This window comes from Podarcis liolepis (assembly GCF_965112155.1).
Source record: "Podarcis liolepis genome assembly, chromosome: 6".
Classification (NCBI taxonomy): Eukaryota; Metazoa; Chordata; class Lepidosauria; order Squamata; family Lacertidae; genus Podarcis; species Podarcis liolepis.
Window position 1 is genome coordinate 58252 of NC_139559.1, and position 15976 is coordinate 74227.

General features: G+C 61.7%; 3 protein-coding genes across 9 annotated transcripts in view; 1 reads left to right on the top strand and 2 right to left on the bottom strand.

The window, feature by feature from the left end:
• Positions 1–13: 13 nt before the first annotated feature.
• MCM7 (minichromosome maintenance complex component 7) lies at positions 14–9560 on the bottom strand. Of its 2 annotated transcripts, none has more exons than XM_083510040.1 (15): positions 9399–9560; positions 9230–9306; positions 6592–6756; positions 6369–6493; positions 5965–6145; positions 5721–5858; positions 4467–4616; positions 4268–4382; positions 3417–3548; positions 3146–3229; positions 2019–2412; positions 1839–1922; positions 1541–1709; positions 433–542; positions 14–338 (listed from the first exon to the last, which is right to left on the bottom strand). In XM_083510040.1, the coding sequence occupies exons 1-15, from the start codon at positions 9439–9441 to the stop codon at positions 131–133; spliced, it is 2175 nt and encodes a 724-aa protein (XP_083366166.1). In that variant the 5' UTR covers positions 9442–9560; the 3' UTR covers positions 14–130. The 2 variants fall into 2 exon arrangements, with proteins under 2 accessions (XP_083366166.1, XP_083366165.1); XM_083510039.1 differs by having other exon boundaries at positions 6369–6496; positions 9399–9556.
• Positions 9561–9655: 95 nt separating this feature from the next.
• AP4M1 (adaptor related protein complex 4 subunit mu 1) lies at positions 9656–15878 on the top strand. Of its 3 annotated transcripts, none has more exons than XM_083510047.1 (15): positions 9656–9858; positions 9997–10082; positions 10183–10292; positions 10387–10483; positions 11035–11145; positions 12002–12082; positions 12798–12860; positions 12964–13030; positions 13525–13578; positions 13657–13763; positions 13843–13934; positions 14047–14091; positions 14191–14241; positions 14351–14468; positions 14588–15878. In XM_083510047.1, exons 1-15 carry the CDS (start codon positions 9801–9803, stop codon positions 14786–14788), a joined length of 1341 nt encoding a protein of 446 aa, XP_083366173.1. In that variant the 5' UTR covers positions 9656–9800; the 3' UTR covers positions 14789–15878. The 3 variants fall into 3 exon arrangements, with proteins under 3 accessions (XP_083366173.1, XP_083366172.1, XP_083366174.1); XM_083510048.1 differs by having other exon boundaries at positions 9678–9858; positions 10186–10292; XM_083510046.1 differs by having other exon boundaries at positions 9665–9858; positions 13525–13763.
• STAG3 (STAG3 cohesin complex component) overlaps positions 14862–15976 on the bottom strand; it is a 28513-nt gene continuing 27398 nt past the window's right edge. For 3 of the 4 annotated variants that reach the window (XM_083510034.1, XM_083510033.1, XM_083510036.1), the window contains one exon: positions 14862–15600. In XM_083510034.1, the coding sequence (XP_083366160.1) occupies positions 15327–15600 (274 nt within the window). In that variant the 3' untranslated portion in view covers positions 14862–15326. The remainder of the gene's footprint in view (positions 15601–15976) is intronic. The other variant, XM_083510035.1, reaches the window with a different exon arrangement.

Sequence of the window (15976 nt, forward strand, 5' to 3'; positions counted from 1 at the left end):
AGATCACAAGATATACAAATTAATTGCTTTATTGGGGAAAAATGCCAGTCTTAATAAAAGCGATAGCAGGAGACACCCTGCAAGCAGTCCCCCAGCCCAGGCACCAAGACCTCCTGCAGGCTAGCAGGGCTCAGACAAAAGTGAGGCGGGTCTTTTTCTGGTTCACCTGCCAGACATTGAGCTCCTCATACTCAGAGAGCGCAGCCTGGAACTGGGCAGGAGTGAAGCCCTTGGAGACGCAGCGCTGCTCAGCTGCTGCTAGGTGCACAGAGCGAGGTCCCCCAGCCGGAACCAATTCCCTGATGGCTGCAAAGATCAGTTCAGAGGGGCGCTGAGTCCTGCAGTGGGAGGGGGGAGGGGGAAGGTCAATCCAGTAGCCCAAGAGAAGTCTGATGCCCCACTCCACAGCATGAGGTTATGACAATACAATACCTGCTTGTCTGCCCCTTGTCTGCCAGAAGGGAATCTTTGGACATCTCCATGAGGCGCATGGCTTCATTCACATCCTCCTTCTCAACCAAGTCCACACGCCGCAGACGAGCCTAAAGAGGAGCCCCACAATGTCAGCCGGCTCACCCACGGTCCCTCTACCACCACACAGAAGAAACAGTTCCCTTCCTGCTCCAAACCACCAAGCGATGCCCTCCAAGGTCCTGCCGCTGCATTGAAACCCTTTCAGCGCAGGCACCAGAATTGCAGGGGTCAAGCAAAGTATTCTAAAAAGATGTTTGGCCCACTGCAATTTCTGCTGTATCCACACAAATTTCTAGAAGTGAGAAGGTGGAGCAGGTGGCCTAGGATGGATTAACCTGTTTCCCTCTGAAGTATTGGCCAGAGGACAGCATGGAGACTACAACTACAGCTGTTGGGAGGAAACTATATATGATAGAACTACAATTAATTATTTTATTGTGGGGTGGGGTGGGGGGAGAGCTGAACAGTGGAAGAATTAGAGCAGACAAATGCAGTGCTGGTGGCCTCTGGCTCAGATGGTTTTAGAAGAGGATGAGACAACCAGGGGGGAGCAAAAAGCTACTAGCAGCTACTAGCTGCAATGGCTATATTCCACCTCCACCATCAGAGCTGGGTAGCAGCTGTTGGCAACTGTGAGTGGGGAGAACTGCTGCCCTGAGGCTCTGATGGGCTTCCCAGAAAAGGCAGCCAGCTGGGCTCCCAGACATGGGGCTACGGTGGCTCCTTCTGGCTTGGTCAGCTGCTGCAGGACTCTTGGAACGCTCTGTCACAAGAGACTAGGGCCCTGTAGGACTTGACATCTTTCTGCAGGGCCTGCAAGACAGAGCTGTTCCACCAGGCCTTTGGCCAGGGCACAGCCTGACCCCCTCCTTTGGCAATCCTCACAGAACTCTAGCCCAATGGTTGCCATTAATCAGATTTGAATTGATTTTATAATGAAATGATTTTAGAATGTTGTATCATTTTAATGTTGTTAGCCGATCTGAGCCCGGCTTCGGCTGGGAAGGGCTAGATATAAATAAAATTTTATTATTATTTATTATTGTTGTTGTTGCGCTCTACTCACCAGGGCAGTGGCCAGACGCAGGATCCCCAGCAAGGTGCGGGCCGAGGTGTAGGTGGTGTCCTTGTTGGACAAGGCCTCCTTCCGCATCTCCACATAAGCGGCCGTGATGTAGTCTGCCAGAGCCTCAGGCACCGCTGGCTGCTTCTGCTTGCACATGGCAATGTACCGCCTGGCAGGAGACGCAAGGAGACGAGCCCTGACCCAAGGCCTCCGCTGCATGGGAGCCACCCTCCCTACACCATGCGCAGTGGCCCAGCCACTGAATGGCCCCTGGGGCTGGAAAGCCCTTCCCCCTCACCTCATGAGGCCCATGTCAAGCTCCTGGAACTGGCAGGGGGGCTGGCGGTTGTGCTGGTGCACGTAGGTGATGTGCTGGGCAAGACTGTGAAAAACAGGCAACCATTTAGAGAAAGCAGCAAAACCCGGGGGGGGGGGAGGAGAAGGGCCTCATCTGCAGCACCTGGCGGCCCCTGCTCACCGGAGGTCGTTGTCACGGTCCGGCCGGTCCTGGATGAGCCACAGCAAGTCGAAGCGGGAGAGGAGGGCAGCCGGGAGCTGGATGTTCTGCTCCAGGCTGCGCTTGGGGTTGTAGCGGCCATAGGTGGGATTGGCAGCCGCCAGGATGGCGCAGCGGGCGTTCAGCGTGGTCAGGATGCCAGCCTTGGCAATGGAGAGGGTCTGCTGCTCCATCACCTCATGGATGGCCGTCCGGTCTGCTTCCAGCATCTTGTCAAACTCGTCGATGCAGCAGACGCCTTGGTCAGCCAGCACCAGCGCGCCCCCCTCCAGGGTCAGCTCCCCCGTCAGTGGGTCACGCAGCACAGCAGCTGTCAGCCCTACCCCAGAGGAGCCACGCCCCGTGGTGTACTGGCCTGGAGAACGGGACGGAAGTTGGGCCCATCACTAAAGCAGCTCTCCTCCGCCCTCACCCAACGCTCCTGGGCTCAGGGCAGGAAGCACCCACCCTCAGAGCTAAGCTTCAAGGACTGGGTGACACAAAATAAGGCCCCCGGCTGCACAAAAAATCCATGGGCCTCATAAGCCTCGGCCCTCCCCCAAAACCTGAGCAAAAGGGGTGTCTTGTCCAACTGACAAAACAAAATCAGTATCATGGCGAGATGCACCTCAGAGGCGAGGCCTTTCTAGAGGCAAGGGGACCACCACAGAGAAGGCCTTGTGCACTCTCCCCCAACACACACACATGGCAGGAAGCTGAAAGCAAGGAGCCCAGGGGGTGGAAGTGGCCTCTGAGACCAGGGGCTGCTCAGGTGTGCCTTCAGGGCCTAAGCAGCATTACCTTTCCATAGACACCTGCCCACCTGGCTGAGAGCCGTGGGAAGGAAGACCCTGGTCAGACCCCTCTGCCCACCCCCTTGCAGCTTCTTCTGAAGCAGAGACCTCAGGTTCCCTGCTCCCCCCACCGTGGCAGCCTGTAGGTCTCCTTAGCGGGAGCTGGGTAACTTCCAGAGGGAGTCAACTAAGCAGCTGCAACATCAGCCAGACAGGCGCTGCTCAGGGACAGAGCATCTGCCTTGCAGGAAGAAGGTGGTCCCAGGCTCAGTCCCATGCAGTATCCCAGTCAGTGGACCCTGAAGTGGTACTCACTGCGTGGCGCCAGGCGCGTGATGTATGACAGCAGCTGGGACTTGGCCACCCCAGGGTCCCCCATGAGGCAGATGTTGATGTTCCCTACAAGGTCCAGGAATGGGAAGAAGAGGGCACATTATCCAGGGGTGCCTCTGGCCTCTGGAGAAAACATCGCCCCACCCTTGAGAGCAAAGGCAGCACTTTGCAGAAAAGGCCCCAGAGCAGAGATGGCAGCCGAGGGAGAAAGGAGGCGCAGGAGAGCAGCTGCTTGCAGCCATGGGGGCCTTACCCCGAATCTTCATGCCCCGGGGGTTCTGGTCCACGCCCCCCACCAGCAGGAGGAGGAGGGCCTTTTTGACATCCTCATGGCCATAGATCTCGGGGGCGATGGAGGCCGCCAGCTTGTCATAGAAATCCTCCTCTGCAAGGGAATCAGCAGAAGGGAGATGTGAGTGAGGGGCAGGGGCCCCTGCCCTGCACCTTCCAGGCACCCAACCAGACCACACCAGCCCCTTGGGCAATTCAGGATCCTGGGGGCTGGGAGGCACTGCGTGGGATGGTGACGGACAGATGCCCCACCCCCTGCACAAGCGAGTTTGCCAGTAATCTTGCTTGAGGGACAGAAGCACATCCCTGACAGAAGCCAGCCGACTTCCAGAGAAACTCTCCAAATCAGGGTGTGAAAGAGGTGGTTACGATTTAGATTCCAGCTGAGGCAGCTGAGAGGAGGAGATGCCGCCTACAGGAGGGGCCAGCAAGCCAAGACTGGCTTCACTTTGGCCAGGAACAAGGAGGCAGCACTTTGGGCTACATCTCTGCCATGACCCCAAAGTTCTCTTCCTGGACAGTCATTGCCCAAGGGCCATGCAGAAACTTCCCCGTTCAATCCCTGCCAACAGCATCGCCAGGTAGGGCTGGGAAAGACTCTCTGCCTTATACCCTGGGTCTAACTCAGTATAAGGCAGCTGCTTTCTCTGTTTCGCTGCCAGCTCTGAGGCACCTCTTCTGAGAAGGGATTTTGCCCAAAGCATCTTGGAACCAGACTATACAAGGCAGGCCAGAGCACCACTTCCACACCACAACCAGCCCTTTCCAAGCCCCATGGGGCCAGAGGGGCAGGGAGGATGAAGCCGCCCCCACCTGTGATCTGGCGCAGCTCCTCCTCCGTGAGGCCCCCTCCACCCAGCTCCTCCTGCTCGCTCTTGCTCATGCAGACGATGTGGTGGGCCTCCAGGTATGTGTCAGACAGAAGGCCCTACAATGCAGCAAGACATGTGCTCAGTCCAGAGCCCCAGCACCACCCCCAGACCCCTCCCAGCTTGACCTACTGCTCTCCCACCTGCAGGACCTGCTGGAATCCCGTCTGCCGCACAGGGAGGAAGATGCCAGTAATGCTGACGTGGTCCCCTGGCTGCACAAGGCGCGTATTCTCCCCTTGCACGCTGACGCTGATGGAACGCGGTAAGTTCCCCACTGGCACCTGGTCGCTCTATGAGGGAGGGAGGGGGAGGTGAGAGCAGGGCCCCCTCCTCGCCCTTCCAGTGCACCCAGACCCTCTGCCCCGGCACCAGACAGGCCATCTGCTCCAATCCCCTGCAATGCAGGGATCATACATAAAGAATCCCTGGCCGCCCAACCTCTGTTGAAAAACATTCAATGAAGAGAGCCCATCACCTTCCAATCACCCACCCACCTGCCCTAGCCCAGAACAGCACTGCCTACTCTGACCCCAGCACCTGCCCAAGACCTCCCCACCACGCACCCAGAGACTGCAAAGAGTCCCTGCCCCCCACCTGGAGGTGCTTGAAGAGGCAGCAGCTGCACAGCCACCACACTGGCCCCTGCAGGATCTAGCCCACTGTCAAGCCTGCTCTGCGGCAGAGATGGCAGGAGACCAGCTCCTCCCTTGCTTGTGTCTTGTTAAGCAAATTGCTTTGGGGTGCTTGATGTTTCCAGTGTAGCATCCAGTCTTGGGTTATGTCTGAATGTCACTTGCTGTGCCCCAAGGATGTGGACATGGAGTGGCTCAGCCTCCACAAGTGGTGAGTGCCTCCTTGAGGGAAGGGACAGGCCCACCTGCTGTGAAGGAGGCAGCCAATCACAGGGCTGCTCCAAAAGGCGCCCTTCCTTGGGGCCCAAGGACTAGAAACACTTTGGGCCAGTTGACAGGTGCACATTGACTGGGAAATGTGCAGAATTCCTTCCTTATAGCTAGATTATGTATACACTCTCCAGGGGGCCCAGTGAATGTGCACAATGACCAGTTCTGCATGTTAACCACCCAACTAACATTGCTTTTTACTCTTTTATCGTAAGCCACTCTAAAATACTTTGGGAATTGAGGAGGAAGACAGAAAAACTTAAAGTAAAATTGTGCCTTTCCCCGTCATACTAACCCAACAACCTTTGAGATGCTGGGGACCTTTTGCCTGTGAAACATGCTCTCTGCAACCACTGGCCCACGCTGCTTCCACTGGTGGCTGAGCAGCTAGATATTGGCTCTCCACCCCTGGAACGCTGTGGGTGGTTAGTGGGGAAATGGCTACAGCAGCAGAGGGGCCCATTGTTTTGACAGAAACACACAGAGGCTCACATGTTCCTGGATCTTCAGCTCCTGATACTTGATGAACTTGGAGCCACGGCTCTGCAGGTAGAGCCGGCCACCAGCTTGGTTGGTCTGGCACTCCCGGCTGGGGCACATCAGCAGAGGGGTGAAGTTGGGGGCCTGTATCTGGGAGGCAAGAGGAGAAGGAAGGGGGGGTCAGGTACAAGGAGCCTCGGCTGGGGTATCACCCCCTTGTGCATTTCCCTTTCCCACTGGAAGACTGTCTCCTCACCGGCTGATAGGTCTCTGCACCACACTGGTCACAGCTGTAGGTGGCTACCACCATGCGAGGCTTCACCTCAGAGACGCGGGTGACGATGCCCCGGATGGCCACAAGCTTCCCAATGGCATCAGCCTTCACCTCCCGGATCACCTGGGCCTTGGTGCTCGATGGTGCCTTGAAGTACAGCTCACTGTGAAACGGGGCAGAGGGAGACAGAGTGAGACCGCGGGGGGCCATGAGGCCTTGCAGCAACATCTGGAGGTAGATGGAGGGGGGAAAAGGACACCCCCATCCTCTGCCCTCCCCAGCTTCCATTTCTACCGGAAGAAGAGAAACTCAGCAAATGCTTGCTGGGGCGGCTGCAGAGGCAGCAGGATTCCCGGCCAGGCCTGGCAAAAGGGGGCGGCACTCACAAGCGGCGCATGAGCTCTGGTGGGAACTGGTTCTGGGGGTCGTGGGGCTGGCCGGGCTCCCGCCCGCGCCCCTCCAGCAGCAGCCGGTGCTCGATGTAGACGTCCAGCGCATCCTTGTGGGCGACCTGCTGGGCGAGAGGAGAGAGGCAAGGCGGCGCTCACCAGGGGAACTCCCCGCGGCAGGAAGGCCGCAGCCTGGCGAAGGGAGCGGGGCGAGGCTCACCTCCCGCTGCCGGTACCGGGGCAGCAGCTCCGCGACGGCATCGGCGAAGACCTTCTCGTAGCGCTTCGCGTTCTCGCACACCGAGTCCACCAGCGCCGGGTCCTCCTCGGCCACGTCGTCCAGATCCACGCGCAGCGCCACCTGATCCCGCTGCGCCACCCGCCGCTGCCGGGAAGGAGCCGGGGAGGGAAGGGCGTGAGCGCGGCGGCGGAGGGGCCCCGCCCCGCCGCCCCCGCCCCGCACTCTGCACACGCTCCACCGCCCCCGCCCCGCACTCTGCACACGCCCCGCCGCCCCCGCCCCGCACTCTGCACACGCTCCGCCGCCCCCGCCCCGCACTCTGCACACGCCCCGCCGCCCCCGCCCCGCACTCTGCACACGCCCCGCCGCCCCCGCCCCGCACTCTGCACACGCCCCGCCGCCCCCGCCCCGCACTCTGCACACGCCCCGCCGCCCCCGCCCCGCACTCTGCACACGCCCCGCCGCCCCCGCCCCGCACTCTGCACACGCCCCGCCGCCCCCGCCCCGCACTCTGCACACGCCCCGCCGCCCCCGCCCCGCACTCTGCACACGCTCCGCCGCCCCCGCCCCGCACTCTGCACACGCTCCGCCGCCCCCGCCCCGCACTCTGCACACGCCCCGCCGCCCCCGCCCCGCACTCTGCACACGCTCCGCCGCCCCCGCCCCGCACTCTGCACACGCCCCGCCGCCCCCGCCCCGCACTCTGCACACGCTCCGCCGCCCCCGCCCCGCACTCTGCACACGCTCCGCCGCCCCCGCCCCGCACTCTGCACACGCTCCGCCGCCCCCGCCCCGCACTCTGCACACGCCCCGCCGCCCCCGCCCCGCACTCTGCACACGCTCCGCCGCCCCCGCCCCGCACTCTGCACACGCTCCGCCGCCCCCGCCCCGCACTCTGCACACGCCCCGCCGCCCCCGCCCCGCACTCTGCACACGCCCCGCCGCCCCCGCCCCGCACTCTGCACACGCCCCGCCGCCCCCGCCCTCTGCAAACGCTCCCCCGCCCCGCACTCTGCACACGCTCCGCCGCCCCCGCCCCGCACTCTGCACACGCTCCGCCGCCCCCGCCCCGCACTCTGCACACGCCCCGCCGCCCCCGCCCCGCACTCTGCACACGCCCCGCCGCCCCCGCCCTCTGCACACGCTCCCCCGCCCCGCACTCTGCACACGCTCCGCCGCCCCCGCCCCGCACTCTGCACACGCCCCGCCGCCCCCGCCCCGCACTCTGCACACGCCCCGCCGCCCCCGCCCCGCACTCTGCACACGCTCCGCCGCCCCCGCCCCGCACTCTGCACACGCTCCCCCGCCCCCGCCCCGCACTCTGCACACGCTCCGCCGCCCCCGCCCCGCACTCTGCACACGCTCCGCCGCCCCCGCCCCGCACTCTGCACACGCCCCGCCGCCCCCGCCCCGCACTCTGCACACGCTCCGCCGCCCCCGCCCCGCACTCTGCACACGCTCCCCCGCCCCCGCCCCGCACTCTGCACACGCTCCGCCGCCCCCGCCCCGCACTCTGCACACGCCCCGCCGCCCCCGCCCCGCACTCTGCACACGCCCCGCCGCCCCCGCCCTCTGCACACGCTCCCCCGCCCCGCACTCTGCACACGCTCCGCCGCCCCCGCCCCGCACTCTGCACACGCCCCGCCGCCCCCGCCCCGCACTCTGCACACGCCCCGCCGCCCCCGCCCCGCACTCTGCACACGCTCCGCCGCCCCCGCCCCGCACTCTGCACACGCTCCGCCGCCCCCGCCCCGCACTCTGCACACGCCCCGCCGCCCCCGCCCCGCACTCCGCACACGCCCCGCCGCCCCCGCCCCGCACTCCGCACACGCTCCGCCGCCCCCGCCCCGCACTCTGCACACGCCCCGCCGCCCCCGCCCCGCACTCCGCACACGCCCCGCCGCCCCCGCCCCGCACTCTGCACACGCTCCGCCGCCCCCGCCCCGCACTCTGCACACGCCCCGCCGCCCCCGCCCCGCACTCTGCACACGCCCCGCCGCCCCCGCTCCGCACTCTGCACACGCCCCGCCGCCCCCGCCCCGCACTCTGCACACGCTCCGCCGCCCCCGCCCCGCACTCTGCGTACGCCCCGCCGCCCCCGCCCCGCACTCTGCACATGCCCCGCCGCCCCCGCCCCGCACTCTGCACACGCCCCGCACTCTGCACACGCCCCGCCGCCCCCGCCCCGCACTCTGCACACGCCCCGCCGCCCCCGCCCCGCACTCTGCACACGCTCCCCCGCCCCCGCCCCGCACTCTGCACACGCCCCGCCGCCCCCACCCCGCACTCTGCACACGCCCCGCCGCCCCCGCCCCGCACTCTGCACACGCCCCGCCGCCCCCGCCCCGCACTCTGCACACGCCCCGCCGCCCCCGCCCCGCACTCTGCACACGCCCCGCCGCCCCCGCTCCGCACTCTGCACACGCTCCGCCGCCCCCGCCCCGCACTCTGCACACGCCCCGCCGCCCCCGCCCCGCACTCTGCACACGCTCCCCCGCCCCCGCCCCGCCCTCTGCACACGCTCCCCCGCCCCGCACTCTGCACACGCTCCCCCGCCCCCGCCCCGCACTCTGCACACGCTCCGCCGCCCGCCCGCCCGCCTCGCGCGCCGCCTCACCAGCTGCTCCACGTAAGGGAACTCCTTCCCCGCCTCGCTCTGCCGGTAGAAGCCCTCCAGGAAGGCCGAAGCCCTCGCTGCGGAGAGAGAGAGAGACACGGTCAGCTCGGCTCCGCCCGCCCGCCCGCGCCCTCCCGCGCGCCCGCCCGCCCGCCGCCCCTGCGCTCACCGGCCTCCTCCGCGTAGTCGCAACCTCCGCCTTTTCCCGCCATCTTGGCCACTTCGCCTCCTTCTCCTTTTTCCCGCCACGGAGCTGAGTGACGCGGGAAGCGGCGCCAACTCCGCCTATGGCCGCCCTCCTCGCCTCCTCCCGGTCAGGAAGCCCAATCCCCGCACGGGAAGGAACGCCCGCCTCCCCCCTCCATATCACCCAATCAGTCCCCTCGTTCAGAAGTCCCGCCCACCGACTTTCCCCTTCCTCTCCTTCTTTACGGCAAGCTGTCACTTGACGGCGGCCCGCTTCCGAGAAGAGCGGAGGTCCCGGATGTAGGGGGCGGGCGAGAAAGGGACCTTTCCCCCGGGCTCTCCGGGGCATGTGCAGAGTGCCCGGCTCCCCCCCCCCCCCGCGACGATGCTTCCTCAGCTCTTCGTGCTCTCCGCCAAGGGCGACCGCCTCCTCTACATGGACTGTATCCTCCGCGCGCTCCGGCCAGGCAGGGAAGCAGCGCCCGGCAGCTTCGGGGGGGGGGGGTGGGCAGGGCCGAGGGGCCCCCGGGCTCTGATTCGGGAGCTCTGATCCCCCCCTTTTTCCTTGACCCCCCCCTCAGTCCGCGGCGACGGCGACTCCGAGCTGGTCGACACCTTTTGCCAGAAGATCGCCGCGCTGCCGGGGGACCAGGCGCCCGTGTTCATGGTAGAGAAGCGGGCGGGCGGGGCTGTGTCGTGCAAGGGGAAGCGGGTCGTCGCTGACTGACACCCCTCTCCTCCTTCCTTCCTTCCTTCCTTCCCTCCAGCAGGCGCGCCAGGGACTCCACTTCGCCCACGTGCGCCACGCCGGGCTGTACTTCGTGGTGACGGTGCTGCCCAACGCCTCTCCTTTCGCAGCTGTCGAGTTCCTCAACCGGTGAGGCTGCTGCCTGCGGTGCACGAGGTTGGGCAGGGCGGGGCGCTGTGGGACCCCCCCCCCTGTTGACACCTGTACTCCCTCCTGCCTCCAGGCTGGTGACGCTCCTGCGGGACTATTGCGGCTCTCTGAGCGAGAAGACGGTCAGCCTCAACTTTGCGCTCATCTATGAGCTCCTGGATGAGCTCCTGGTAGGTGGGGTGGGGGTGCACCAGGCCCCTTTTGACAGCAAAGAAATGGCACCTGCCAGGAAGGCCAACCAGTGCAAAAAGCTCCAATATCAAACAAGGCCATGGCAAATTCATAGCAGAGTTTCCACACAGAACACAGGGTGAAATCCACCGCGTAAGCGGAAGAAGACACCAGAGGTGCCAACAGGCTCACACCCAGCTTCAAGGAGCAAAATGTGTGGCACCTCATCAGGACAGTTGGGTAGGGGGGCACCATGGTCCCAAGCCAGAATAGGACCATTGCAGAAGGGTCCATTCATGCAAACCATTTTAAAAGGGCGGAGGCTAGCATTGGATCTGGTTCTGTCTGAAGTTGGGGTGAGGAGGCTTCCACTTGAACCCCCCCACCATGGCCATTAATGGCTTTTCATCTTAAGTGATTTCCTTTGATCAGATCTGTGCATGGTTAGTAATCCTGCTGCATAGATGCTTCCAGGTGTTTTCTCGCTTGGGGCACAAAGGGGAAGGGTAGGAGGGAACTGGTTGCACCCACAACTCTCCCCTCCCCTCAGGATTATGGCTACATCCAGACAACAGCGCCCGACGTGCTGAAGAACTTCATCCAGATGGAGCCTGTGCTCAGCCAGCCCTTCAGTCTTCTTGACCTCAGTACGGTGGGCCTGGTGAGTGGGGCTGGTAGTGCGAGACCCAGAAATGGGCTCCATGGGAGTGAATGGCAACCTGGCATTGAGGTCACCCAATGCCTTTTAGCTTCTAAAGACCTGCTCCTCATGAGAAGCCCCAGCTGCTAGATGAGGGAGACTTGCTTGCACAGCACAAGGCTGTGTATGTGGCCATGTGCTTCTGTCCAGTTGTCAGGATCCCTTGCGCTGGATTTGTCATGCTTGGCCTGAAAATGCTAAGAAATGGCTCTGCTCTGGGTGCCTCTCTGCCGCTGCAGCCAAAGCCGCCTCCTGCTAGGTGGGCAAAGTGAGGCTGCAAGGAAAAAGCAGGAAAGAGAGGGTGGTGGGTTCAGTGTTGAAACAAAGCCTATGCAGAACACCTCTTCTAACACATTGGGTATGCCAGTCCCGCTGCGAATTCCTCAAGCAGTATTGTCTACACTGACTGCCAGTGATAATCTAGAATTTGGCACAGGGGCTTCTCCCAGCCACTGTCAAAATGGCTGACAGGGGTTGAAGGAGCTAAGGATCCACGGATCCAGCCCACTGGCTGAAAAATGGTCCCAACCCCAATAAACAACGGGCATTGCGTAAGCGCTCTGGGTAAAGTATATTGGTGACCTCTGCTTTTCAAGTATTATGTTACAGTAATGTTGGGGAGCCATTGCTCTTTTCCTCTTTGTGTTCTGTAGCGTCTTATTATGTGGATGTTGTGGCATTCTCCAAGATCTCACACACCTGTCACTGAGAGTCAGCAATAAGCTGCTTTGCTGTTCACAGAGTTGAGGACTCTTTCAGCTTCACAGGACTCAGATTAACATCCGTTTCCAATAATTATTATTTCTTGTGGATCCAGTTTGGAGCAGATACACAGCAAAGCAAAGTGGCTCCCAGTTGCGCAGCTGCCCGTCCTGTCCTGTCCCTGCGGGGGGAACAGGTAAGATGCCCTGTATCTTGAGTCACTCAGCAAAAGCTCCCCAAAGGTGCTGGCAGGGATGGAGTTCTGCTGACTGCCCACAAACATTTATGATGCAACAAATGCCTGTCTCCCACCTGTAATCTGAAACCACGACTGTCATAATGCCATGGGATCAGCCTATGCCTATTCTATGGCATTAACACACCCAGCACACCAAGTTCAGTTCTGGTTGTTGCACTTAGAATCCTAGAACTGTAGTTTGAATGTACCCCACAATCATTTAGGTCAACCTCCTGCAAGATAAATATTGCTGAGCTGGGAAACATTAGGAAAAGATCAACCAAAATTATCAAGCAGGTGGAGCGACTCCCCCGTGAGGAAAGTTGCTGTGTTTGGGGCTTGGTAGCTCAGAAAAAAAGGCAGAAGTGCAGAGAAAGGGGCTAAGAGGTTTTCTTGCTCTGGTGGTATCAGAACCCAAATGGCTCCCAGAAACTGGTGGAAGATTCATTCAGGCAAGCAGGGCACCTTCACCCGGCCAGAACCCTCCCCTGGCCCCTAACACAGAGAGCATGAGAGGGGGACTTGTTGTCATGCTTTGCCTGCCTGTGGGCTTTGGAGAAGCATTTGCCTGGTCACTGTGGGAACAGAATTGCAAAACTGTAGGGTTGGAAGGGATCCCCAAGGGCCCTACAATGCAAGAGCCCCAGCAGAGCTGTCCTGTCTCTTCCTCCAGAGTTCGCGGCCAGAGGTCTTCCTGGACGTAGTGGAGCGTCTCACAGTCATCATTGCAGCCAACGTAAGTCGAAAGCAGCGCCAGAGATTCCCTCTTGCCCAGCCCTTCCCTGAACCCACAGCACTGCCCAGGTGGAGGCCCTGAGCCCTGTGCCTCTTCCCTCCAGGGAACCCCCATGAAGACTGACATCCAAGGAGAAATCCGCCTCAAGAGTTTCTTTCCTGGCTGCTCCGGTGAGTAAATGCCCTCACAGACATGTCCTGACCAGGGAGGGCAACCGCCAATTCAGATGGCTTCTGCTTGCGCCTCCCTTTCTCTGCCCATCATAAAGTAAAGTGCCTGGCTGGTTTTCAGAGGACAAGCCAGGACCTCCTGCTTGGCTGGACACCACTTGCAGGGGCAGGTTTGTCCCAGGGGGCACTGGAGGCTCCTGCAAAGGATGGTGCAAAGTGACCAAGGAATCCATGCCATGTTTGGGGGGGGGGGTTGTGCCTAGAAATAGGGAGTTCTGCTGCAGGGAGATGTGACCCTGGCCCTACTGTGAAGGTTCATTTCTTGCAGGGAATGGGGGTTCCTCCCTCCCACTTTCCCACTAGGCAGGCCTTGTGCAAGTTAAGTGTACCCTACTGCTTAGAGACACGAGGTAGTGAGGGCTCTCCGCCTCCCTGGGGGGAAATGCCCCTTGAGGAACCAGGAGAGCTCATGGAGGCCCTTTTATCCCCTGCAGAGATGCGGGTTGGCCTCACTGAAGAGTTCTGTGTGGGCAAGACTGAGCTGCGAGGTGAGTGTGCCCCCCCACCCGCCCGCCACAGAACCTCAGGACCTGCCCCCGCTAACGCCTCTCTTGCTTTGCCCCCAGGCTATGGCACCGCAGTGCGCGTGGACGAGTGCTCCTTCCACAGCTCCGTCAAGCTGGACGAATTTGAGCGCAGCCGCATCCTCCGCGTGAACCCCAGCCAAGGAGAGGTAAAGGCAAGCGAGCGGGGGGCTGGCCCATGGGGATTGGGAGAAGCCCACCTGCTGAGCCCTGCCCTTCTTTGAGCAGCTGACTCTGATGCACTACCAGCTGGCGGACGACACCCCTGCGGCCTTGCCCTTCCATCTTTTCCCCACCATCAACCACGACCCCAGCGGCCGGTGAGTGGGGCCTGGCTGCCACCTCAAGCAGCCCTCAAAGTGCCCTGGGCAAGGGAGGAGAAGGGGGCGGCCCCCAGCCCTGCCTCACCCTGCCCCTTTTCCGCCCCTGCAGAGTGCAGATCTACCTCAAGCTTCGCTGTGACTTGTCACCCAAAAGGTAGAGTCCTTCCCTGTAGTTCAAGGGGGGGGGGCAAACTAGGAAGGGGGCACCCACTTCACCCTGCTCTGCCCCACTTACGGACCCCATCTCTTTCAGCCACGCAGTGAACATCCACCTCCACCTGCCTGTGCCTAAGGCCACTCTAAGGTAAGGTGAGGGGGGCGGCTGCTGCAAGGCCACTTCCAACATGGCAGGTGTTCTTGTGCCCCTGCTTGGTGCTTCCCTCCCCCTCTCACGGCTGTTCCCCCACCCCCAGCCTCTCCCAGGAGCTGAGCAGTCCAGAGCAGTCCGCCACCTTCCAGCCCTCCACAAAGTCCATCGAGTGGGTCATTCCCAGAGTCCAAGGTGGCTCCCAGCTCTCAGCCCTTTTCAAGGTAAGGGGTTAACTGATGGCCCCAGCAGTTGGTGCAGCAATGGGGGGAAGCCCCGCAATGGTGGCCCTCCATCTCTGCTGCCACACTCACCCGCCCCATCATGTGTGTCTGTTTTGCAGCTGGAGGTGCCAGGGCTGAGCCGGGCGCGGCTGCTGGAGCTGGGGCCTGCCAACCTCTCCTTTGAGGTGCCAGCACACACGTCTTCTGGTCTGCAGATCCGCTTCCTGCGCTTTGTGGGGCCGCAGCCAAGCCTCCCTCACCGCTGGGTGCGCTACGTGACCCACAGCGATTCCTACGTCATCCGCCTCAGCGCAGGGTAGAGGCATTAGGGCCCAACCGTGCAACATCCCTCGCCGGCCCCCGTCAAAGCAGACTCTTTGCAGGCACCAGAAGTTTTCCATAAACAGTTTTATTTCTCAGCCAACAGCTCCACAAAACCCAATCAAAAAGGAACAGCAGAACAGAAATAGCAGAATGGAAAGTGTCCCACAAGTGAGAGGAGCTGAGGCAAAACCTCAAATGCTACACAACAAAAACTGTAACTGAGAAATGAGGGCAAGGAGAGCCCCCCAAGGCACCAAAACCAGATCGTCGATTAGACAAACAGCACTGGCAACAAGCAACTGAAGCCTCCAACCCCAGGAGGGGCAGCGCAGCATAGAGCCCCCTGAGAAACTGCGAGGGGGGGAGCCTACCTCAGGAATCCTGCAGGAAGAGGGAAGGCAGGTGTTAAGGGGAGCCATCTTGCTCTGCCCCACTCACCTCTCCTTTAAGAAGCCATTAGATAAGATCCTGCAGGCAAGGAGAGGCCTCAGCTCTGACTCCTGCGGACAAAAGCCAGGTGGGCCAGCTACCTATTCACTGCCTGCTGCACAAAGTGGAGTCACTCCAGCAAAGCCAAGCGCAGCCCTTCCTCCCACCCCCAAGAGGGACACCAGAAAGTAGCTGAGGGGGTGCAAGGAGGAGCAGGTGCTGCAGGTCAGGCTGGCTGGGGCTCTCAAGGGACCTGGGGGCAGGCAGCTCTCCCCCCCCCCATTGCCAGGGGCTTCTTTTCACCTTGCCCAAGGCGACCTCCTCCTCACTGGTCTCTGGCTCTTCCACCACGGCCTCTCCCACTTCCATCAGGGTCAGCCTGTGAGGCAAAAACAGAGGCATGTCTTGGCACAGCAAAGGGACGTTTGCTGCCTGGCCATGTTGGGGGGATTAAAGCTTATTCTGGGGGTGGGAGAGGCAGTCTGGATGGCTCCAACCTGGTGCCTGCCCTGTCTCTGCCTTTCCACAGCTGCCCTGCAAAGACCGTCTGGTCACAGGACTCTCTCCCTGGATGCACAGACGCCAAGCATCTTGGCTTTATTGTAATAATGACTATTCATATTAATGAATATAACCCATAAAACAGCGTATACAAAATCTTGTATCACTTGTTCTTCTCTCATGGAAAACATTACTTCCACTTATTTAAATTGGCAGAAGCCTCGTGGTGAAACCCTATTGCCCAATCTCCAGCT